This window comes from Anser anser (assembly GCF_964211835.1).
Source record: "Anser anser genome assembly, chromosome: 1".
NCBI classification, from domain to species: Eukaryota; Metazoa; Chordata; class Aves; order Anseriformes; family Anatidae; genus Anser; species Anser anser.
Window position 1 is genome coordinate 106,845,681 of NC_139720.1, and position 27,103 is coordinate 106,872,783.

Consider the following 27,103-nt stretch of genomic DNA (forward strand, 5'->3'; position numbering starts at 1 on the left):
ACCGAGATACAATATTATTGTATCAGAGAATATGTTATTGGGAAAAGTTGTTTGTAGTATTATGTATGATGATATTCCTAATGTTGGAATCAAAAGCAAAACCTCTCTTCTGATTCCAAATATGACAGTAAGTTGTTTCTGTTACTGGGCAATGTGATTTTATAACTGTATAGGGTCATAATTTTGATGTATTTGGAAACAACATTATTTGATATTACTAGTACACAACTTCATATGAAATTCTGACATTATTTTGCATTTTATATTTATTTATAGTTTTTAATATTTATATATTAAATAAGAATTTTGATGTTATGCTATATTACTATAGCCAGCTTGTGATATTTATTTATTTACTCAGCATATTCTTTCTTAATGAGAATTTTAAAGAAAAAAAATCAATTTACAATAATATTATTATAACAACCCCTCTTGTTATTATTTTTGCTAGACTTGATTTAGACTTCATTATGCAATTTATTGGCTGTAAATTATTTACAGAATACTGACAGGTTTAAGTATGTTCGAAAAGACTGTTCTGCAGGGATTTACATTCTTACCACATCTTTTTTCAGATTCATCTGAACCATCCGGGCAGTCCAAGACTCCATCACAAAATAAATCTTTTTTAATGCAGGTTACACCATCAGCACAAACTTCATCAAGTGGCAAGCACTCAACTGAAATAGTAAGGACAACAGCAATAACAACAAAGCAGTATTGCAGTTACACTACAAAGGAAAATTGACTTACCTTTGGTTACTCTAGCACAAATCAAATCAACCACTCTATTGTGTTTTACAAAACTGCATTTTTAAAAGTTTGGAATGAAATATCACATACTAAAATGGTAAATTTGGAACAAAGTGGAGAAGTTCTGAGAAGTGACATATTTTTTTGAAACTAAGTTTGGAGTAGGGCTGGAAGAAAAATTCTATGAGTTCCCATCTTCTTCCTCTACCTAAATATACTATTTTATGCAATATAATAAACACATTTTCCAATTTCTTATGCTTGAATAACATGAGAAAACTGTCATTTGGTTTAAATAACAGAGAAAAATCTCTGTTCTGAGTTTAATATAATTCAGTTTATTTTTTTCAATCTCAACACATCACAATGTTGAACCTCATTGTGATAAAAAACTTATTTTTTGATTAGCATATCTTGAAAACTAAAGCCTTTAGGATTGGATTTGGAAATACTAGAAATATCAGAAACCTGTTTCTTTTCAGATTTAAAAATAAAATTCGTTAGCTAAGAAAAATTTCTGCAAAAAAAGAATACATTGGCTGATCCTTAAAACTGTGGAATCTTGCTGATAGCATTTTGCTAGAATATAAATGTTCATCCACAGAATATAAGGTGTATGTAAAAGTCTTAGATATCTGTAGAACTAAGAAGTAGGTCATATTAAAGTAAACAAAAACATGCAGCTAATATCAGCTTTGGATAAGTACCAATTTAATAATTCTTGAAAATTCTATTAAATATTATGAAAATACACAATTCTCTACATAGCTCCTTTTCTTTACTTCACTAAATGCTCAGAGGTAGAGGCTAAAATTTCTTATGTAAGCAGCAAAAATATTAATTTGTAAAGCAGCAGCCTCTTGCATCCTCTAGACATTATTGTTTGATTTATTTTTCATGCAACTCTTACTCTTTAATCAGATTAAGTAAATATGTGTAAGATATTCAGTATAAGTGACAAAGACTGGAATTTGTTTGGACGTACCGTAGCGTTTCAAACTGCTTTATAAAATGCTTTACATGTTAGCAACACAAAGAGTGTAAAGCAAAAGAGCTGCCATTTTGAACCCAACTGGTAGCTGAAATAAACCAAAAATATTTAAGACAAGTGTTGGACGTGATAGTGTCAACAAACGAATTGCCACAGATGAGCAAAGATGAGACTGTGCTTTCTAGACCAAGAACAAAACCTCTACCAATAATCTCAGAGTATGTTTTGTACAGCCCAATGCACAAGAAAACATTGTTTAAAAATGACATGATCAATTCCAGCTTTATTCTTCCACTCATAAAACTAAACAGCATTGCCATCTACTGGATATAAAGAAATTAACATTTTCTAGTAAAACATTTTGACTTCTTTTTGAAACAGCAAATTACCCTAAATTGCAATATGATTTCTGTACTTAACTAAGAAATGGAAGTAAATACATTAGACCAGATTGAAAATGCTTATAAATATCATATATATTTCACCATTTAATGAGACTGGAGGAGGTTTTCAAAGATTTGAACAGCTTTGTCTTTCCATTATCAGAAGTAATGTGAGAATTTGCTATCAGTTACAGATTTCCCAAAACCATGAACAAATATTATGAAGCAAAAATGAGCATTCAGTATGGGTATCAATATTGTGATATCAATATTATCATATCAGTATGTGTATAATACACGAAGCATTTTTGTAGAATGTACAGTCTAATACATTACCTCTTTTTTAAGAGGTCTCCCTAGTCAAATAAGAAGTAAACCTGCATATTGTATACTTGCATGAATGGGATGCAAGAATTCATATAAGAACTCAATGTACAAAAACATTCAATTCTAAGATCTTAGACTGTTTCTTATAGCCACTCTGCTTTTCCCCATATGAGGTTACCTACCTGAAGTTGTGAACTTGCTTGTGGTGAGTTGTTCTGAAACTGGGCAAACACAAACCCTGGGTTAGAACTCTACTTTGTGCTCTCTTGTAGCCCCTCTGTGTTTTTTTCGGCAGAACCAAGAAGCAGATATTCAGATCTTATGAGATCTGCACTATTTACTGCATCCCCAAACCCACAGCTTAGGTAATGATATAGTAACGCCACCTTAATTGGTTTGATCCTGATGGTCAAATGTCAGAATAAACATAAGAAAATTAATATGGAACCCTAGTGTATTTTAAATCTCATTCCTCTATACATAGTCCCATACATTTCAGTAACTTCTCTCTCTATATATATTTATATATATTAATTTATTAAAAAAACAAACAAACAAACAAACAAACAAACAAAAAGTAATGTTTTCTTGGTAAATAAACAAGTTCATACCTGGAACTGATGTCAGGGAGCTTGTAATTAGACTCATGGGATCTGCTGGAAAAAGACAGGTTATGACTTTATTATGACTGAATGTATAAGTACTTTTTAATATAAATAACATTGCTTAACACATTGGTTATCTCAGCATGTGAGGAGACTCAAATCTGTGTAGTATTTGTGCATTTACATACTGGAAATATGTACATAAATGTGTTCATCACAGAATCATTAAGGTTGGAAAAGACCTTCAAGATCATCTGTTCCAACCGTTCACCTACCAACAATATCACCCACTAAACCATGTCCCTAAGTGACAGGTCCAACCTTTCATTAAATGCCCCCAGAGATGGTGATGCCACACCTCGCTGGGCAACTCGTTCCTATAACCGACCATTCTTTCTGACAAGAAATGTCTCCTAATTTCTAATCCGAATCTCCCCTGGCGCAACTTGAGGCCATTCCCTCTAGTCCTATCACTAGTTAGCTGTGAGAAGAGGCCGACCCCCAGCTCCCCACACTACTCCCAACTACTTTCAGGTAGTTGTAGAAACCAATAAGGTCTCCCCTGAGCCTCCTCTTCTCCAGACTAAACAACCCCAGTTCCCTCAGCCACTCCTCATAGGGCATGTGTTCCAGACCCTTCACCAGCTTCGTAGACATAATGTTTATACGTATTTAGAAATAATCAAATGTCTAGGTACACAAATGGATTTGTATTAATGATAGTAAATCGAAAAACATTCTGGAAAAAAAAAATTGAATTCTTGTTCCAACACACTTTCCCACTAGTGATTTTTTTAAATAGCAATCTTCCTCTTACTGAGGATGTCTCTGGAGTTTCTGGTTCCCAAAAGGTCAATTTTTCCTCTTTGAATTTGGATTAGTATGCCTCTGTACTATTTTTACTTACTACATTAAGACTTAAATTTTTTGTCATTACAGTCAACAGATTCTCTCAGTTGATGAGATGGTGGGCTAGACGGAATAGTAGGAGGTACAGTAAGGCCTTCTCTATAGTTTACCACCAGACTTTTGCTGGCAGAAGTTGCTGATCATTGGACATTACAGTTACTTTTGTTAGATGTTCCTGCTTTTCCATACCTACTAGTGGAGAAACTTGCAAGAGGACTTCCTAGCAATGTTCTACCAAAATGTGCTGGTTTAGCAAACACTATTAAGCTAAGCTAGGCCAGTTTTTATTAAATGGATTATGGACCATTCCATGTCAGCAAACGTGAGGGCACAGCTCCTCTGGCAGAGAGGAGAGCCCAGCAGAAGGTGCAGGGAGGGTGCATCTGGATGGACTGTTCTCACAAAGCTGCATTCAGGGAAGGACATCATTCACGGCCTCACAGTAGTTTGTAAAGAATTATATATGTATGTATCTACCTATATACATACCTATCTATGCATCATTTAATGGACCATTATTTTGGGAAGAATGAACCATTCAATGACCTGAAACATGGACGCATGCATGAGCAGGCTTTTCTAATAAGACAAGTATCAGGAAGTTACACCTTGAAGGGTGTTGAGAAAATAAACGGGTTGTCACAGGTGCTCCCCAAAGTGCACATGCAAGCTGATAACAAAAGCCACGAGAGTAAAAGCATAGGACAGTGACGAAGGCATCAGTAGTATAAGCACAAACCTCATGTGGTCAATTACTAAGCAATCTATGGAACATGTGAGGTGGATAAAGCTGGTTTTAGGCTCAACGGAGAGAGCACAACCAAGTTCCAACAGATGTAAACATACCACATAGGGTAAAATGTGGTCTTTGAATTGAAAAAGAAAGAACAAAGAAGTTGACTGTTAGTGAGCATATAAAAATGACGGAGTTGGGAGTTAGACTCAATGATCCTTGTGGGTGTCTTCCAACTCAGGATATTTGATAATTCTGTGACCTCAAGCAAGTTTCCTCAGAGCAAGGAGGAATGAATCCATGCTAGAAACATTTTTACAGTTCCAGCGTGGGATGCCAACAACTCCCAGCTCCCTTCTCCCTTCCTCTGGCACTTCTCCCTCACTCCCATTTTCTTCTTGCTTTTGACCTTAGGACTCACAGGCACATTGAAACGGCATACCAGAGGAAGGGATAGCTAGGAGAAAACCAGTATGTTATCAGTCTTCAGCTGTACCATTGGTAATAAAGTGTAGTAATGATTACTCAACAATGACTACGTTAGACTACTGAAAAATACTTTGCTCATATAAGCCAAGTATTAAAACGTCAAGTATTATCTTGGCTTGTCATAAGACTTTCAGACTGTTAGTGGAATGAAAGTCTACTAACACTGCTTAGTATATCAGTAACCATAACATGTGGTTAGGCTAGCCTCATTTACCTGTCTGAATCTGTAAAGACTTCAGCTTGTGACTCAGCTGTTTGACAGAGATCCAACTTTTGTTTAATCCTCCAATTAAGCTCTTACAGCTTTTGTACAGGCATTAGATCACTGGTTTCTCAAATGGTCAGAAATGATGAAGATCAGCTAACTATCACTGAATGGACCCTACCTGTCAAGACTCAATTACAGTCAACGCAGCTTTGCTAAGTTATACCAACTGAACAACAATTCTTGTTTCTTCTGTTGTACTGATAACAAAAAATAGTTTCTGTTTTATGAAGGATACTGACCTGATGAAGTTAAAGGCAACATTGTAGTAAGATTTTCAGCAAACTCTGGAAGAAAGGAAGTTCATTATAAACTCCTTTTATAGTGCAGTATCTAGTTTTATACAACTCAGGAAAATGAAGGTAAAAAACAAACAACAAACGAGCTGTGACTATTTCTCTTGAGTCACTAGCAGTGTCCTGCATCCCTCCTTCTGACCATTTCACAATGTTCCCAGCCTTTTCCAAAACTCTCACCTTCCAGAGAAGACAAGGTCTCTTAATTCCTCTTTCAATCAATCCCTATTCATTATCTCACACATAAAATGTCCTCATCTGGAAAATCTCTATCTTGACACTTTTATACAAAGGAGCTTTTCAGAGCACCTGTGTCATAGACAGTATTTAGATCAGATAAATGAATTAAAATTAACCTGGGATGATTTGCAAGAAAGAAAGCTACTTTTAGTCACTGTGGAAGTTGATTTCAAGCAAATCACACCTGATTACAGTGTTATAGTTCCCTCCCTCTTTGAAATAGAAATAAAACTTCTCTTGCAGAACATAATGACATATAGGAAGTAAAAGTGCTATGTATGATTATGATTTTTCATTAGTTACAGTTCTTACTTTACTGCAGCACTCCTGATGGAATGGACACATGAAATCTCATGTGATGAGAGGCATTTTAATGATGCACATCGAGAAAAGTTTGACTACTTGGAAGTTCATCAGTAGATATATAGCCTTCTAACAGGCTCTTCGTAATTTCCTTTGGTGGCATTTTTCAAGCACAATAAGCAATCACTTCCCACAGTGATTTGCAGTTATTTAGAACAACTTATACGTGGTGCAAGTAGTAAAGAAAAATAAAGATATCAAGATGCTGAATTTAGCCTTTGAATATCTGAAGCACTTAGCAAGGAATAAAGTAAGAGATGTTGCACAACAAATGCCCCACTCTTCTTAAGCAATTGGTAGCTACTTAATAGTAGTTCCATCAGGTCTTCAGATGTCATCTTCCACTTCTAAGGATTCAAATTACATATTATCATTATCTCCAATGAAGGCCTGTTTGGAGGCTTATTGAAGTCAAAAGAAAGATTTCCATTGATTTTGCTGGGCTTCCAATTAGGCTTTGAAAATTTTTCTCATACTTGCATGAAATCACTATATTTGTATATTTGCTGAATTTAAAATCATTTAGTCTTTAAATTTACACTATTTAGTCTACACTATTTACTAATTTAGTTATTAGTATTATACTAATTTAGTCATTTACATTTCACCTAAGTATCAGAGAAATTTGAAGTCGATTCCTTGGGCATACTTCTCCAGAAGCTACATTCTGTATTCAGTTTGTTATTCTTTTTGACATCTTTTCAATAAATGAGTCCTCACACACTATGAGGCTGAGCCCTTTTCCATATTCTTTAGCAAAACAAAATGATAATTGCATTTACATATGAAATACCACAGTTGGGGCTTAATTGCATTAATTTGAGGGGCAATGGAATTACAAATGTTATGCTACGTAAAAGAGATGAAATTCACTGATTATGACTTGTAATTAACTACTTTGTCCTTTGTTCCTTCCTTAGTGAACATATGCTAAGCTGATTCATACTTTCTAGGTAACAAGGTTCTTTCACCTGCTCATATAGGTTGTGTGGTGGAGAAAGAGAACAACCATGAACATCTTTCTGATGGTTGGGATCCAAAGATATTGCACATGTTAACTGCAGTTCTCAAGGTTTTGTATCAAAATAGATGTTTATTAGCATTACCTGTGATTTGTATGCTGTTCACATCAATTTTCAAAGTCTGAACAAGACCAGTTGTATTTGCATCAATACCCAAAAGCAACTCATTTTTTATTTTCTCAACCATTACCCTCTGGGTAAGATAAAGGTTGAAGATCACAGCAACACTAGCAATATAAAACAGAGAAGATGGTTAGTTAAGCAAGATAATGCAGTAAATCTGAAATTTTGCTAGTTAATACTTTGACAATATTTCATTCCAACACAGGTTCCATTGTGGGTCCCTTCTACCTCAGGATTCCATTTGAAAACTCAAAGTATCATAAAGTGTTGGCTGGTCAACATGACACATGAAGAAATAGCTCTTAAGTAACAGGTAGCTTTGAATGTTAGAGAAACATTTATTCTTTCTTTTGCAACTCTTATATTCAATGTGGGAGAAAAAAAATAACAGCATTGATATCAATTGCTGCAATGGAGCTGAATTCAAGTCAACCAAAGGAGATGTAGGTTTATTAATTATTGAACTCTCCTAGTTTAACCTCTAAAATATTGATTAACAACCCTGAAATGTTCACATTATAAAAGATATAACACAACCTGATCACTTCTATATATCAAACATCATGTATGGATTCTGCATCCATGAGGATCCGTTGTGTGATTATTTGTATTCTCATACGTAAACAGTAAAGGCTGAAATCACAGATATTTTGAAATAAGTGGTTAAACTATATTTAATTTCTGTGGGGCCTGAATTTTATCTAGAATTTTGTCTCTTTCCCATCCCTCCTAGACACTACTATTACATTTTATATTTGTAGCTAAATTAAGGTAGTGTCAAAGTATGATGATTGCTGTTTTTTTGTTTGTTTGTTTGTTTGTTCATTTGTTTTCCATTTACTTAATTTTAGGTATAATCTTTTTTATTCCTAAGCATTTCTAATATCCAATGGCAACAGACTCAGAAATGCTTTTTGATACGGGGTGATTAAGCTTGCAGTTGTGCTGAGCACAATTTGCAGTATACGGAAGAACTCTCCTTTTTCTTACTTGTTTCTGATAACCTCTAGGCCATGCTGAGTAAACAAAAGCTTTTATTGCTATCCTTGTGACTCAGCAGAGTCTCAAGGATAAAATAACAAGGTTGCCAGAAGGGATAAACACTTTTTTTTTTTTAATGAAAAGAGTCAAACAGAAAATCATTTATGAGATAAACTAGTATTATTTCAAAGTAAAAATGAAGACAGACACTTTCTGATATATTAAAAGCAAGATCTAACATTCATAGACATCAGATTTTGTGTGACTTCTCTGGTTTCAGTGTCAAGATACAGAGGCAGAATTCATTTGACCAAATATAGATATTTACAGTGCAGATATCTAGATTTTCGTTGTAGGTCATGGAAGGAAATGAGCTATTCTTTGATCTCCTCCTAAAAAGGCATTTGAATAAACTAGATGAAAAAACTCTAAAAGTAACTTTTTTTTTTTTTTTATTGCTTATAAAAGTGAGTCCTGAGCAACTAGCTTAGAGATGTCTTTATCTTCAATACCAAAATTTTTGGTACGTCCTACTGTGTGCTCAGAAACCTTATTTTGCTACTTGGATCCTATCCACTCAGGGACAACAGCCTGGGAGGGACCTATTCCTCTGTTGCCTACTTCTTTCCCTTGATATTATAAAACCCTTCATAAGGTGATCATACTTTACCTCTTTCTAATTAGTTTTATGCCCTCACTATTACAATCAAATGATTGCTCTACTTCAAATCTGCTTCTCATTTTCAGCATACATGTACTTGCGCTTGGCAAATATCTCTTTTTCTTTTTCCAGCATGGTCATTCAGTTGAACTATCTCATCTAAATATTTGTCCATTTTATGTATGTATAGAAAGCAATTATATCACAGTTATAGAAAGAACAGCTGATATCACAATATTACAGAATGGTTTAGCTTGGAAGGGACTTATGGAGGTCATCTTGTCCAACCCATCTGTTCAAGCAGGGCCACCTACAGCTGCTTGCCCAGGACCATGTCCAGATGGCCTTTGAATATCATCACAGAGGAAGATTCTACAACCTCTCTGGGCAACCTGTTCCAGTGCTTAGTCACCCCCACAGCAAAAAGGTTTTTCTTTATGTTCAGATGGGGCCTCTTTTGTGGGTGTGTGCCCACTGCCTCTTGTACTGTCATATATAGAATTCCTCCTTTTCTCATATTTTCTACAGAGAAAATGTTTATTAACATCATCAGCTGTCATGTAATGACCACTTTTTTATTCATTGCCTCGTCTTGCATATAAGGTAACTAATTTTGTCATTCATTCCTCAAGGTCCTTCAGTTCTCCTATACTCCTGATCTTCTTTTCTGTTTTGTTACTGCTTATTATAATGTGTCACCTGACCTTTCTTCAGCAGAAATATTTTTCTAAAACATAGGTTACATATGATCACACATAATACTGAGATCAGCCCCCCTGTATAAGCAGTTTTTCACAAGCAAGCTTAACACAAAACAATATACCTTCCTTTCTAGCTAGTTTCTTATCTATGTCACTGTTCTTACTTTTCCCATTTTTCTTCTGAATTGACAATCCCAGAGACTATTACGTTTTTTTTTGTTCTAATCTTGAAGGACGTTTTTGGAGGAAAGGTATGGATTATATCAAACTTCATATGCTCTTCAGAGAGACTTATCAAATCCTAAAACACATTTTTAAATTATTCATTGTCCCACAGAGTAATTTTCTAAATTAATCTCCTTGTCTCTTGCCTAAGTATTTTGTTCTATGTAGTTACCCAGTTTGAGACGTGAAGTTTTCATGACCTTCTTCAGGCTTCCTGTAGGGAAAAAAAAAAAAAAAAGAAAGTTTATGAAGAGTGTTCTGGAACTGTTAAATAGTGGGAGACAGCAGTACACTTGTTTTGTAGAATCAAGACTTTATGAAGAACAGTGCAAGTGAAATTAATACCACAGACTTCATTTACCAGATTTTTTTATTTTATTTATTTATTTATTTATTTATTTATTTATTTTGCCAGATAGCCTTCTGTAGGACAACCAGTGTAACAAGGTATTGAAAACTGAGTTCAAACAAAATTTAATTTAGCAGCTCTTACTATCTTACTCACTCTCTAGGACACACAGGATGCAGCTTTACATCCTTTACATGGTGTCAAGTGACAGCCCCTGTGCAAACACCTGAAGGGTTATGAAATAAATACATCTTTGTCCATAGGGACATCTGAGTGCACTTCCATTCGCCTCAGCTTATGCCAACAGGAGCTCACTGTCCTGAACTTTCTTCTAGATGGCAAGAACAGCAATCCTGCAAATGTAGCACAACTAACAAATCTTGGCAAAAAAAAAAAAAAAAAGTTTTTAGCAATTCTGTCACATATGGAAAATGTGACAAAATTGTGAGTTGGTCTTAGTCCTCAGCCTTGTTTGGTCAAGGCACAGACATACAGGAATCTGAAAAGGAAGTTTGCCCAGGGAAACACAGCTGTGCCAAACTTTCCATAGCAGCACTTAGAAGACATAAGAAGTGAAAGGAATGCTATACAAAGGATGACTTGAAAAGCAAGATATTGTTAACCGCACTTGAGAGAAATAGCTAAATGAGGACTTTTGACAACATTTGTTTGAGAAGTATAATTTAACTGTACCTACTTGAACTGGAAAATTTCACATCTCTCAAATTCATTTGTCAGAATACTTGCTTGAAAAATTTCTTGTATCTGTACAAAGAAGAGAAATCTTGAACCAATACAGTAATTGAAAATACAACGTTGCACAATGCATTCATGGTTTTAATACTGACTTTTTTCCTCCTTATACCTAGACTACAGAAGCTAACATTTTCTTTGATGCTTCACGGATTTTCACAGATAAAAAATATATTGAGTTCTGAGTGGGCTTAGGACCCTCACTATCACATTTTGAAGAGAGTAAAAAAGCATCAACAGCAGGTCATGTCAGGAAATTAATATAGCTATCACATACTCTTGGTTTAACCAGAGATCAATAGGTTCTTACCAACTGTTCAACATCAAAGGCAAGGATTTTGAAGTCAGCTGATGATCTATCATGCAAAGAAGGAGTGAATATTGTCCCAGAGACTATTTTAAATGTTCCCATGTAGAGATGACTGTTCCCACCTGTTTCAACTGGATAATTAAAAACAAAATTAAGTAATTTGAATTATATAGAAATAAATGAAATAGATTACATTACGTGTTATTCCACAGAGATCATCAATAGACTAATTTTTACCTGTTTTGCTTTGTATTGAGATATTTGTCTAGTGCTGATTTAAAAAAAAAAACAACAACTTTGAGACAATTTTCAACTAAACTACAGTATCTACAATTGTAAATATATTGTGAAAACTATTTGTCCTTGGTCCTCATTATTTTCTGTTTCATAATAAATGCTGAACTTTCCAGCAGCACTGTGAACACATAAAGGAGAATAGTATTACATTGAGGGTGACTGAGCACTGGAACAGGTTGCCCAGAGAGGCTGTAGAGTTTCCACCCTTGGAGATATTCAGAAACATTCAGGACATGGGTCTAGGCAAGCAGTCATAGGTGGACCTACTTGAGCACAGGATTCGGACCAGATAACATCCAGAGGTCCTTTCCAACATCATCTACTCTTTGATTCAATGAACCTGTGTAGCATATCAATCTATGTCTAGCACAAGGGACAAGGAGACACTGGAAGCATGATGGCTTGCGAATTTGGTTTTTGTGTGTGTGTGTTCTTGATTAAAAATATTAAGAATTACTGCTTCACATTTTCTGTATTAAAAGTAGTGTTGTTTTTATATAAATGTAGATTGTTTTTGATGATAACACTGGAAACACTTGTGTCAGACTAGTTAAATTATTTTTGACCTGAAATTTCCTACCACTACATAAATGAAATGCCAGAAGAATTTATGCAAAACTAAATAATTGGTCCTTACTGCAAATTTGATCTTGATTTTTAATATGCTATAGCATATGAGATATGCATAAAACTATTCACTCTACATTAAAAATATCTCCTCACTGTACAACACACTGGAAATTTTCAGATTAAGGTCTGAATAAGACATTAACATGTGGTTGACAGAAAACATCATTTTGCTTACCAGTTACATTACCAGCAGTATTTTTAGTTTTTTTTTTAAAGGTATTAACACACAAAATGAGTTTTAATACAAAATAAACAAACAAACAAAAAAACAGATTACTGAGAAACACAATAATAAACAGCTTGTGATGGACAGCACAACCTAGTGACGCCAATTTCCTAATATCAACCTGTAACAGTAGATTACTTTGAGCTTCTTTAAAGGTCATTTATCCTTTCATCAACTGCAAATCTATTTAAACAAATGTTTTTAAATAGTAAAGGGTTTTTTGTTGTTATATGACACACATAATGTTTTAAGTGTTTTATTATTAATTATATGTGATAAAGCTCCTAGTAATGCATCTTCTAAAAGAAAGATACACGGGAAACTCCATGTCTCTCTTGTACTAGCGAGACCAGAACTGGACACAGCATTCCAGGTGTGGCCTTCCAGTGCACAGTGAACATATACCTCAAAAAATCTTGAAATCAAATTTTCAGCTCCATTTCAAAATCTTGCTATGTAGATCTTTAAAATTTAGTTTACTTTGATCATCAGTAATGTGACCGTATCACATTGTGAGCACTGTCTAGATAAGAAGAAATACCTCCTCCTAACTTTACACAAGGCTAGGAGCTGACTGTCTAATGCAAGATCTCTCTCATAGCAATACATTTTAAAAGATGGAAAAAAAAAAAAAAGATTTTGAGTTGTAGAACACCTTAAAATTCCCCAGAGACTCTAGTGGATTATGAATATCTTTAAAAGTCAAATGTTACACATGGAGAAAAAAAGTAGAAATTCACAAACAATTTGCAATATTATGTTCACTATTGGATAAACATGACTGAATAACCAAAGCCTTACAGTGTCAATTGCATTCCAAGAACCTTTCCCAAAGTCTAAGACATGAAAATTCTTCTCTGACTTCAGACATGCTTCAAGTGCTTGTATTTTTGTTTATTTTGTTTACATCAGTTTCCAGGGGAGGAAAGAAGGAAAGTGTTAAACAAACCAACCATCCAAAAGCTTTAAAAGCATAGCATGAAATATGAAATAAAATTAAAATGACACTGTCTTCAAAGTCTGAACTTCTACTGATGAACTCCTGAAAAGGTTAAAGGTTACTTACCTCGTTCTAACTCCAGGATTGTTAACCATGAAAGTACAATAAGCCCAACACAAACACAAATAAAAAGTGCAAGCAAAGAAGCAAACCAAATTTCATAGTAACTAAGAGGAACATCTTTCTCATCAGATGACTTTTTCAGCTTCATTTCTGTCTTGAAAACCTGTTTCAACTAAGGTCTGACATAAGACACGAATGTGAAAAGGAGGGCAATAGTACACGAGAACATCTGTTTATTTATAGGAGACGCCTGTAGATTAATTACACCATAAAACTTCATTTACAGTTTTTTACAACATTGCTGAACAGTCATATTCACACACAAGATACGCAAATGTGAAGAAATCTCTTCAGAAAGGAAGCAACAAAGTTTCTGTCCCAGATAAAAAATAAGCAAAACTACAGAAATACGAGTGGTTACTGGATTTGCATTATTTCACTTTTTTAAAGTGAAAATTAACATAAAAGAATGTTGTTGGATTTACAGTTTCTACGAGCTTTTGGTAATTCTTTGCACATGCAGTCATGAGAAAAATAGTGAAAGCCATATATTTCACCTTTTTTTTTAATTTTTTTTTTAATCTGCTTAAAAAGGTAACTTAAGTATTGATATTCAACATTTTTTCAGAAATATTACTACAGTCATACTGGTGAAATTTTAGATTAAGCCATTAGACTTCTGCCTCTACCTTTGCTGAGGTAGAAGCCTAACAGATTCACAATTTACTTGGTTTATATTGCATCCACATCTGCAGCACCACAGGATTTATAGCCCTACTGGGCTGCTTTTATTTTCTTGTTTAATCATTCTCCAGCACAGGGTGAAAAGTCTGCTGACATAGAAAGGAGAGAATGTTGTGTTCAGATAATTCCTCTAATATCCAGTCTATCACAAACACACCTAATGCCTGACATTCTATTAATGGCTAGCAATCTGTGAGAAAATGCTTTGGTTACCTACAGAGACTTGCCCTCCACTGTCAAAATGAAATGGAAATTAGCTTTCTTGTGGCAGATGTTTTCAGATGTCTGTGTGATTTGTCCCTTTTGCTATGAAGACTTTCATACCAGGAGGCAGAAGAACAAATCAACAGATCTGCAGTGAAACTGCAGAAGCAGAATAAGAGACTATTTTTACAAAATAAACAGAATTTTAAATAGGAGCTCATACAGAAGCACAACTTTCCAGCAGTGTTGTATTTCAAAATTTAAAAAATGCATATTGCTTACCTTTAACTCTTCTAATTGCACATATTGAGGATGAGGAAAATATGTGGCAGTGCCAAACTTTGTATGAAATGAAAAACACTTATCCGATTTACTAAATAAGGTATCAGTATCTATAGCAGTTAAAAATGTACTTGTTTGTATAACCCGTTACTTAAAATTGCTTGATTTTGAATGGCATAATACACAACACTACTATTGTATTTTTTTTTGTAAATGTCTTGCAAAACATATTTGATGCAGCAAGATATAGCTTGGCAGATGAGTTGCGATTTAACAGAAGACTACACAGACTTTGTATACACTCTATTTTCACCTATTTCCAGCATAATCCAGTTTAGAGGACTTGTTCAATCTTCAGTTGTCTAGGATGGTATTTTTTATCCTGATGCTCTTAGAAAAGATCCAAAAATTTTAAAAGTGCATACTGTATTAAAGACACAAGTAACTTTTATTTAAATTGGTGTAGGGATGGTGAAAATACTATGTTGTAGGTCGCAAAAATGTTCAACAAATGACTGACCTGATTCCTTGAAGTGATCAGAAAAAGCAGCAGTTTTGGAAAGACTTGTATTTTTTAGTCAAGTAAAAGCTGTGAAGGAGGAATGTCTCCATTTTCCCTCTGAAGCCATACAGTTTGAGATAATATACAAACAAACAGGTTTCAGAGTCATGTAACAAGTACAATTGCCCAATGGCCTAGGTGATATAGAGCTTCACTCGTTTAAGGTATGTCCAAGGTAGGAAGACAGAGAAGGCAGCTGGACACTGATCTCTCCTTTCAGTCCTTAAGCACTGCCCAAAATAAGGTTCTAGGTATATATTTGAATGACAACTGCTGAAAAATCTGAATTGAGTTTTGGCAGGTCTTCTCACATTGGAAGATTTATTGGCAGTGTGAAGATCTGCTCATGGAGTTGCCTGAGACTACCCAAGAACTTTCATATAAACAGCTGACAAGAAATAAGTTTCACAGGGATGATCACTATAAGGACAGGACGTATACTGTACAAAATAATTCAGTAGAGGGCAACTGAATGCAATCAAATAACTGATACATTTACTTTACGTGGAAGATCATGCTGAGATTCTGGCAAAATAGATCGTGAGGTGTTTTAGATTACTATTTCATGAGCTAATATCTATGTTTTTTGCGTTCATATGATTTGTGCGTTCATAATTTAATTAAATTCTGACTTCCAATAAGCATATAACCAAAATAAATAAATAAATGAATAAAAATTCCATAGATTTCATTGAACCCTTGAAGAGGGTTCAGAAACATATTAAAATTAACTGGTCAATGAAATGATTTAAATGGATAGCTGGGAAACAATTTGTTTCCATGTGAAGTGATCCATATCACGAAAGTAATCAAAAATTCACTCCTGTCATTAACAGCTGTAATTCTTCAGAATTATGTGGTGAAAAAAAATAAAATCTGCACAGAAGGCAAAGCTGGAATATATTACCTTTCCCCAAACCTGGAAGATTTTTTTTTTTCCCAAGAAACTAACAAACATAACCCAACAAAACATAACCCAACATAACCTAACTTCCCCTTGTTTAAGCTGGTCCAGAAAGATTCTCCATGTCAGGATTGAAGTTCCTTTCTGTATCAATCACTACTTTGCCTAACTTCACGTAGCTAAGTGCAACATTCATGTACTTTTCCAGAAGTTCCCAATGTTGAATCAGAGAATCCTGTCTTAAGTCAGAATCAGAGAGATGTGTATCTTAATAGATTATAATAAAAAATGGGGCAGATTAAGACTATCCAGAAAGGAAATCTGTGATTAATCCAGTTTAATTCAGCAGAAGTGAATACATAGCTGGCAGCAAACACTGAAAGATGAAGACTTTCATCTAACTTTAGAGATCTAATGGTGAGGGGAAAAATTTTCCTCTGGAGGCAACTGTTCTTTCTTCATTGACTAAAGCAACATCATAGATAAATATTTTAACATGGACTCTAATTTTTAAGTAATTAAAACCAGGTGAGCTTCCCTTCTGAAAATAAACTATATAGTCAATATTGAATTATTTAGTCAGTTTTGCATACCTAGATAAATGTGTTCTCCTTATATGTCCCTTACTGTAAGGAGACAAAAGATGTGGATCATGGGAACAATATCACAGTAATAGCAATGAGAAACTAAAACACTACCTAGGCTGACAACTGAGTAATTAAAAGAACACACCAATGCAAAGTTCTCTGTGAGAACTAGATAGGTTGAGGTAGGAACAGATATGGCACACGGGAAAGAATCAGAGTCTTAACTTGACTGATAATGCTGATTAGCAAAATTAGTAGGTAAAGGACAAGGATCAAGAGGAAGTAACAGCATTATTGCTCCTCTGATTTAATTAATGTAAAAGCTAGTGTATTAATAATGGAGCAACAGCTGAAAACAGCAGTAAATTTGTCACAGTATAATAGTTCCTATGAATAAAACCAATTATAGCAATATTAATGTGCACAGATTTGTGCCTTGTAGGCCAATATGGAAATCTTGAAAGGAAAAGAAAAATGGCAGAGGAAAGGTTTTCCTATTTCTTAGTTTTTATTCACAGTAACAGAATAAATGCTGTCTACTTTTTCTGCCCTAGGCACGTGGCTTTTTTTTTTTTTTCAGAATGCATTTTTTTCCCAGGAAATTTTGGAATAAAGCCATCATATCTGCTTTTATATCAAGGGGCCACAAGACATGGAAAAGAAAAAGGTCTGAAACAAAGGCTTAGATGTAGATTAGTCTAACCCCTTTTCATCCTATGTAAACCATTTCAAAATATTTACAAATTCTAGTTTCAAAAGTACCAGTAAAAACACTAGTTTTGAATATACAATATTTTCGGTATTTAACAACCACCCTTAAAAATGCATCCTCTTTTTTTTTTTTTTTTTTTTTTTATGCAGTTTCCAGAGATCTTTCCAAAGATTGTCAATGCTAGCTAGCAAAATGTTATTCTTGATACATATTTAAAATTTTGTGACTCAAAGTAACACCATGAGAAATGGGAAATTTCATGTTAAAATAAAAATTTAAACATCAACACATGCATTTCATAGGTGTTTTTTCAACTACTGAGTACTTAGTATTCCCTGTTCTGCAGATCAGCTAGCTGAAGATACTTAAAAGGCCATTAAATTATGAAATATGGGAATAGCACCTATTTCTCCTAAATTCAAGTGCTTTTCAAGTCCCAGTCTCCAGATTATCTTCACAAATATCTGTGTTTTTTTTTGTTTGTTTGTTTGTTTGTTTGTTTGTTTAGGCAAACATATTTAAAAATAATCTCTTCTCTTAAAACTGGGGAAGCAATAATTATCTCTATTTCTAACCTATATAATAAACACTACAAAAACTAAGATAGCTTGTCCATAAGCCTTTCTCCAAAGGCTTTTCCCAATTTGGGAAATCTGCGCAAAATCCAATTTGATTTTATGAAACATTCGTACTCCTGTGTAGCTGTGTTATGGATGTGACAGCACTTTTAGCTGACTGAGATTCTAGAAGGCACACCATAAAAAATAAACCCTGAAGTATTTCTATTATTATGTTATGTTACCACCTCGCAGGCATTACTGCTGGTTAACCACATTAGCCAGAGCAAAGGGAAACAAGATACACAGGTCAGAGAGAGAATACTTTATTTAAAAGATAAGACAGAAAGAAGGAAAAGAAGAAATCTGAAATCGCTGCAGATCACTCATCTAAACAGTGACCAAAATGAGGAGCAAACTGAGACCAAAGCAGCTGAAGAAGAGCTCCAATAAATATTTACCTAGTGCTCAATATGTCAAATGTAAGGATAAGACTGCTCTCTCTAAATACAGGTATTACAAAGCAAGTTGACAGTGAGACTTTTTTATGTTAAAAATACCCTGGCATGGCCTTTGAAAAACAGTCAGCCTTAGTCTTGGTCCTTTCTTTTTGAAATCTACAGTAAATCTTTCAGTAGAAGCTAAGCTTGACTGGTAGAAGAATTACATCAGTGCAGATTGCTTCGAAAAATCCCACTTTGCTCCTAACTGTAAGGCAACAATTACATGTTGGCTCAATGTTTTTCAAATTGTTTTCGATGAAAGTTATGATAATAAAATGATTGTGCGGAATCTTTCAAGATCCCCAAACAAGATAAAGCAGATCAAAAGTTTGATCACTAAATGATTAGATCACTCTTATTTTTTGTCCTCTATACTTGACCCACAAAATGACTACTGAGCAAAGATAATTTATAGTCTTTTAAACACATGTTAAAATGCATCCAGGTTAGGCCTTTGTGGTAATGCATTTAGCTTCTTGCACCAAATTAACTTCATAAGTTCATATAATTGGACTGAACTATTTGAGCAGGAGTTCAAATTTTCGTCACTGTGTTCATATTTTTCATCATTACCCATTGTAAGTGCTACAAAAACCAAAATATCTATTTTTGAAACAACATAAATGCTCTCAACATGCTGAATAGGAAAAAAAGGTTTATAACGTGTGTTATTAAAACAATTGTGACTTCTTTATTTTAATGTCTACCCAAAATGTGGAAAAACACACAGCATCAAATGTAACAGCACATGATGTACTAACAATGATATTTAAAATTGTATAGCTTTTATCATTGACAGGCTTTCAGCTTCACTTTGTCTTCTTTAAAAATAAGAATTACCACTGAAAAAAAAAACAATGAAAACTTGTCAACCAAGGCACAGAACTACTCTGCATGGAAGGATTTACATACGAATGTAAATCAACTCTGACAGACTTGATACTCTTCGGAGGAAAATAAATTAAAAAAAATCAAAGAGAAAAACAGTTGCTTTTTAGGTCATTTTGAAACACGGTAAAAGTAAAAACATTGGTAAGATTTAAAAAAGGAAAAGGAAAAGGAAAAGGAAAAGGAAAAGGAAAAGGAAAAGGAAAAGGAAAAGGAAAAGGAAAAGGAAAAGGAAAAGGAAAAGGAAAAGGAAAAGGAAAAGGAAAAGGAAAAGGAAAAGGAAAAGGAAAAGGAAAAGGAAAAGGAAAAGGGAAAGGAAAAGGGAAAGGAAAAGGAAAAGGAAAAGGAAAAAGAAAAACTGACCAAATGGCAACACAGCCAAAAATAGGTCTTTTAAAATTCCCGGTATTTCAGATCTCATACAATTTTCTCACATAAAATGAGAAACAGGCAATGAGAATAGGATGCTTCAGCTTCAGCATAATTCTACAAGGTAGAATTCTAAAGTTTGCAAATAAACCAGCATTCTAGTTTGTATTTGTCTATCTTAAGTCTATAAAAGTTTCTGCATTTCCAGCTAGCAGGTATTTCATTTATTTCAATAATAGTGTCAAAATGCTATAGTTAGCACACTGACAATGAAAACCCCTGATTTTTCCCAGCTTTGTAGAAGCAGCCAATTTTGAATCCATTCTCCTGTAAAAGTCTCTCTTAATAGCCAGCTTATTAGTCTTGCAATTGGATTAGAGATCTCTGTTCTTTTCCATTCACATACATAAGTGATAAATGATTACAGAAGGAAAACTAAACTGGCAATTCTGTTGATAAAAAAGAATGCCATTCCATCTTTTATACTTCTGTCAATTCTTTAAACTATGAAAGGAAAATGGAATTATTTTCAGTGAAAAAATAACCAGCTTTAAGTTGAAATACATACTTTCTAAGGCATTATTTTCAGGGTACAATTATAATTTAAAGTTTTTCTATTACTAACTAAAAAAAAAAAAATCCATGTAAAATTAGTCGTTAGAATTATTCTTTGGGGAATAAAAAGACTCCAATACAGTCTGCTAGAAGCAAGCCTCCAAGACTGCTCTGGAGGAACAAGTATCCTAATTTTCAGAGGTTTAAGGTGGCAGGGCAGTTTAGACGTAACATCCAGAATCTGTTTATTTTGAAAAGTCCTACATCTTTTGTAACAAAAATATTAAGCCTGAGTTTCTATTTTTTTCCAGAAGCAAAAGGAATAACCCTGATAGATGATGACTCCTCCTAAAAGAACAGGTATGAAAAATATATCAGGTTAATGTACTTTTTTCCTTATTTCTTAAATTGTTTGCCTACACTGTAGGAAACATCTGAGTTTCTTCAGCAGGCTTACAATTTCATTTTGATGCATTAATGTCTTGCTTATACCAGTAAGATCAATATTTGGTCTTACATCTTTCTGAATATCTTTGAGATCAAGTTTATCCAAGAGGAAAAGGAGACCATAAATTAGAAAGTCAAATTATCACCTACATTTTTGCAGTGTTTTCAAAATAGAGAGTACAGGGAGGCTGAAAACAGCATAATCTCCCAGAACAATGATTTTCATTACAGTCACATGTGATCACATGAATAGTAAAATATAAAGAAAAAGGGCAATTTTTCAGGGTGAACCAGTCTAGCAAAATGCCTATTAAATAATAATATGACTACCCAAGTAATAATATTTGTACAACCTGTAAAAATTTATGAAATAAAAGGATAGTGGCTTTATAAATATCATTTATATTTCACATAAAACTACAATTTAAGTTGCTTTGGCAATTATGTGAAACAAAATAATTAGAAATATCTTCATTTCAAAATTATTTCTGAACTATTTTCTAAGACAGTATGAAAAAAATGACAGTTATGAAACAGTGAAGGTGGGAAAATTAGTAGCACTCAAACTGCCCTGGGGAAAGTCAACAGAATACACCTGCTTGTTCAAAAGTCACCGAGAGGAAGACAGACCATTTGCCAAATAAAACTAATAAAGCTAATTTTTCATCTGATTTCAAATAAATAATATCCTCTGAAAGGTTCAGTTTTGCAGTAAAAAATAAAATTACAGATAATTAGAAGATATTCTGCCAAAGCAAATTTCAGACTTACCAACATCAAAATTATAGGAGCATTTAGAAGGACATGCCAAAAACTTGTAACAAAAAGAAAATCCATGCGAAAACCCTGTAAACTAAGATAAAAAACACAAGCAAGCAAAAACCACGAATATTAGAAAAGTTAAACAACAACAAATTAAAAAAAAAATAAGAAAAAAAAATCAAGATGCATAGACATAGGTCTGCCATAATGTGCAAAGAAAGTTTTTTCTCAAGTACCAGTAATTCAGGTATTAAATATTAACGTTTTTCTTTCTTAAAGGAACATACTGGTTTCTCTTTTCTACAGTAACGTGAAATTTTGCTTTTAACATTGATGAAATAATCTTGGTAAATATGATTGTTAAAAGAAACATTCTGTTGAAAGAAATTGTGAGTGAAAAGTCATGCTATGGTAGATAAATTCAAGGACATAAACATGATTTTTGTTTGAAAGAGGAATAAATTTTTGTTTTAAAGGGGAATATAAGCAATTAGGTTCAATATTTTTTTAACATCTATATTTCTGAATGAACAAAATGTATGCCATTTGAACTCAGCTTTGCACAGCCTTTAATTCAAGAATACTTTGGAAATACGTGCTGGTTTGCTATGAGGGTGCCAACAAGCTTTTAGATAAAGGGATATGGTGGACATACCTTGATTTTCAAAATCTTTTGACAAGATTCCATGTGGAAAATTATTAAAGAAACTTTGCCACAATAGAGAGTTGCCACAAAACAGAAAGTTGCCAGAAAACTAATGGATTGGTCCCTTAATGGGATCTCATAAAGCCAGTTTATGTATAGAAAGCAAAGGAGAGAGCATAATTATCACTTTTAAGGGTAGAAAAGAGCCTCTTAAGAACTGGTGCTGGAACTGTTTTTACCCAGCTTCTTCAACAATGACCTAAAGAAGGGAGCAATCAATGAAATCTCCAAATTTACTGCTGAGGTTAAGATTTGGGTAGTTGTTAGACGCACTAATGACAAGGAGCTCTAGAAGGATTTCTCAAATCTGAGTTAATGGGTAAAAGAGGTACCAGGCTTGGGGGCAGCCAGGCTTCTGTATGCTTCCTAAGTGGTATCTCCCATTGAGACAGCATCCTATAGAGATTATTTCAATATATTGACCATTGGCCTTATAAAGTTGTGCATGCCCTGCAACATTTAAAAGCCTGCTTTATATACATATATTATTTTGCTTTATTTTTTTCAAAACAAGTCCAGTAATGATCCCAAGCTTACGTGTTTCTAAGTCTTCAACCAAACTTGGATCATCCTGACTTAGTAAAGAGTGAGAAACATGTTCCCCTCTAAACTTTTGTATGGAAAGCTTGGTAAAACTACTAGCTGTGTCAGAGAACATTTGCCAAGCATGCTTGGGCATGGTTCTGGTGATCTAGTCCCTTATTTGCTCAGCAATGAAAAATAGCTCATGGTTTCCTTTTCTGAACATGACTTTCTTGAAATGAATACCATCTCTGCAGTATAGTTGGATACAAATACATTCACACCCAGTGCCTCATCTTGACACACAGAGATACCATGCTCTTCTGTTGACACTCACCATGGTCAGCAGCCAAGCACCAACACAGCCACTCACACACTGGCTTCCCCCCAGCCCCATGGGATGTAGGATAAAATAAGAACAAAAGCAAGAAAACTCCTGGGTTGAGACAAAGACAATTTAATAGGTGAAGGAAAGAGTATAAAAACAAACAAATGATGCAAAGTCATTCATTCACCACCTTCCACAAGCAGACCAATACTCAATCATTCTCCAAAAAATGGCTACCTTGGAAAGACCAAGCACCTAGTTCTCATTGCTAAGCATGGTGCTGTATGGAATATTCTCCCTCCGGCCAATTCATGTCTGCTGTCCTGGTTGTGTCCTTGTCTAACTTTCTTGACCATGCCCAGTCACTGGGGTGGTAGGGTGGGAAAAAGAGAAAAACAAACAAACAAACAAAACTTGATACTGCGCAAGCACTGATCAGCAAGAGCCAAAATATTAGTGAATTAATACCACTGCATTATCCACAAATAGAAAACACAGCACCACACAAACTGCTATGAAGAAAGCTATCTCCACCCCAGTCAGACTAGTAAAATAGAAAGAACAAGCATTACTAAATCTAATGATGTAATATACTGAGTAAATAAATAACAATGGAGTAGATATGAAGCACTGGTGACAGGTAGTGACATCGCAAAGAACAGGAAAGATTTTGTTTGTTTGTTTCTAAAAGTATTACTTTAACAACCAGGGTAGTAGGTAATTTTACACTCCTACAACAGAAAATCTTTGCTAACAGCTCAGTTATGAAAAGGTTTAAGACGACATGAACTCCTTCATTAACAGATCTCAAAGTCATGTAACGCCAGATATTTCTTTTATTGTCTTAAGCACTTATGTAACATTATATAAATCTGTGCATGGAATCATATAAGTTTATAGTCTATAAATTATCAGCTATTAGCAGTTAGGCTATTTATTCTGACCTTTTTACCTGTGGAGAGCTCCAATTCACCTCTTCCAGATATCTCAGGTCATCTTGATTCCAGTTAGCCCAACCTAATGTGGTTGACACATTGTTGTGTACTTAATGTTGTGGTGTTTTATATGTGCTGAACTACTATTGATCTACTTATTTATTCTGTACTTTTGTATAAGATTATTTGTACAAGATGCAGGAGTTTGCATAAGATAAACAAGAGTATGAAATAACAATGTTAGTATTTGAAGAATATGGTTATCTATCATTTGGAAATAATTGCACGATACAATTCTCTGTGTTCTCCTACACTCTCTGCAAGGCCTGCAGGTAAAAGTTGTGACCCAGATCCATATCATGGTTAATATAAATCCATACATTTTGTTATTGCCAGAGCTTTAGATCTGATTTAGTCTCAAAAATGAAGTGTTTTTTTGTTTTTTTTTTTTTTAATTAAGTTTCTTATATGTTTTCCTGATTAGGTTCTGAATCACCTCCATCGTGTACATCAAAAGGTAATACAGAGGAAACAAACAAACATTATCAAATATCATAAAAATCTGAAAAGCAGATGGTTGTTTTAAGTGCTTCAGATACCCCTTATTTGCAAAATACTACTATTGTATGTTTTCCTCTTAATACTGTCAGAGTTGACAAAGATGTACTGTGAAAGTTTATGACTGTGGTACGTAAAATTGTTTCAGCTTCCAAAAAATTCTTTTTTTTTTTTTAGTGTAATTTTTAGAATCACCTAATAAAAATATTTGTTTCTGAAGTATTTTCCCTATGCTCCTTTTCCATTTTATTTGCCTCTCAAGCACTGTCCTTCTTTTTTCTTTTTTTATTCTACCATAGCGAAGACTGGACATGATGTGGGGAAAAGAAAATCAAATAATCACATTCTACCTTTCTTAAATCTAAATTTGTGTAATTTTGCTTTCACATTTTACAAAGAATAACATCATATTCTTATTTCCATTATCTATCTCAATGTTAATGAGTTAATTAAACAGTCACTTTATGTAGTATTTGAAACAGTCTTTTTGCTAATTAAGAATGTGTTTATTTCCTATTCTCTACAAGAACCCAGATCTTTAGTCTACACGAAGCTTTCTGTGACTACTTATGGAGATGTATTTTTAACATTTCTGAATGTAATTTTACTAGTATAGGTTATAGAACACATACACTCTTTGCTGGGTTAAAAACAGGCTGGACAGCCAGGCCCAGAGAGCGAACAGAGTGAACGGTGAATGGAGTTAAATCCAGCTGGCAACTGGTCACAAGTGGAGTTCCCCAGTGGTCAGTTTTGGGACCTATCCCCTTTAATATCTTTATTGATTATTTGGATGAGGGAATTGAGTGCACCCTCGGTAAGTTTGCAGATGACACCAAGTTGGGGGGAAGTGTCAATCTGCCAGAGGGTAAGAAGGCCCTTCAGAGAGACCTGGAAATGTTGGATAGATGGGCAGAGGCCAATGGGATGAGGTTCAACATGGCTAAGTGCCAGGTCCTGAACTTTGGCCACAACAACCCCATGCAACACTACAGACCTGGGGGAGAGTGGCTCAAAAGCCGTGCAGAGAAAAGGATCTGAGTGTGTTGGTCAATTCTCACCTGAACATGAGCTGGCAGTGTGCCCATTTGGCCAAGAAGACCACAGCATCCTGGCTTGTATCCAGAATATTGTAGCCAGCAGGACCAGGGAGGTGATTATCCCCTTGTATTCTGCTCTGGTGAGGCTGCACCTCGAGTACTGAGTTCAGTTTTGGGCCCCTCACTACAAGAAGGACTTCAAGGCCCTGGAACATGTCCAGAGAAAGACTACAAAGCTGGTGAAGAGCCTGAAGCACAAGTCCTATGAGGAGCGGCTGAGGGAACTGGGGTTGTTTAGTATGGAGAAGAGGAACCTCAGGGCAGACCTTATTGCTCTCTACAACTACCTGAAAAGAAGGTGTGGGGAGCTGGGGTCAGCCTCTTCTCACAGATAACTAGTGATAGGACTAGAGGGAGTGGCCTCAAGTTGCACCAGGGGAAATTCAGATTAGAAATTAGGAGAAACTTCTTCTCAGAAAGAGTAGTCAGGCATTGGAACAGGTTGCCCAGGGAGGTGGTGGAGTCACCGTCCCTGGGAGTGTTCAAGGACAGGTTGGATGTGGTGCTTAGGGACACGGTTTAGTAGGTGACATTGGTAGTAAGGTGATGGTTGGACCAGATGATCTTGGAGGTCTTTTCCAACCTTAATGATTCTATGATTCTATATATAGATTCAACTGGATCAAGAAATTACATCATGATAACATTTGAAGAGACATATGCTAAAAAGGGGCATGAAGTCTACCTAATTCTTTTTCCAATAAATGTAGGTTTATATATACAATAACAGAAAAAAGGTCTTTATCCTAGCACTTTTTTTTTCCCCATTGTTATATGGAATAAAGTAATTCCAACTGTTTTTTATAAATAGAATGTATTGCCCAATTCACATCATGTACTAGATGTACTTCACATGTTAAAGAAATCTTCACATATTTGATCATAATATCAAAATAAAAGGTTTTGTATTTTTCACAAATTTTATTTTGTACAAATTGCATTTTGTATTTTGTACAAACTGGCAAACTGCTACCAAGAGTAAAAAATTGTATGTGTAACTTACCATGTTATGCAATTGCCAAACATTATTTTACCTCTGAGTAAAATCAGATTTTACTGAACTTCTGTTCAGCAAAGAAATGCAGGTTTGTTAGGTCTTGCAGATCTAAACCACACAGCTTTTGGTAGTAACTAGTCTGTAATTGTTTGCATTTAACTGCAATTTCCATGTTATCAAAGACTG

At 34.6% G+C, this 27,103-nt stretch overlaps 1 protein-coding gene across 1 annotated transcript in view; it reads right to left on the bottom strand.

The window, feature by feature from the left end:
- TMPRSS15 (transmembrane serine protease 15) overlaps positions 1-14,564 on the bottom strand; it is a 58,331-nt gene extending 43,767 nt beyond the window's left edge. The window contains 9 exon segments of the mRNA XM_083804009.1: positions 561-680; positions 2,637-2,688; positions 2,690-2,729; positions 5,694-5,742; positions 7,461-7,603; positions 10,240-10,281; positions 11,114-11,181; positions 11,480-11,610; positions 13,699-14,564. Coding sequence (XP_083660135.1) covers positions 561-680; positions 2,637-2,688; positions 2,690-2,729; positions 5,694-5,742; positions 7,461-7,603; positions 10,240-10,281; positions 11,114-11,181; positions 11,480-11,610; positions 13,699-13,843 — 790 coding nt within the window. The 5' untranslated portion in view covers positions 13,844-14,564.
- Positions 14,565-27,103: the final 12,539 nt, after the last annotated feature.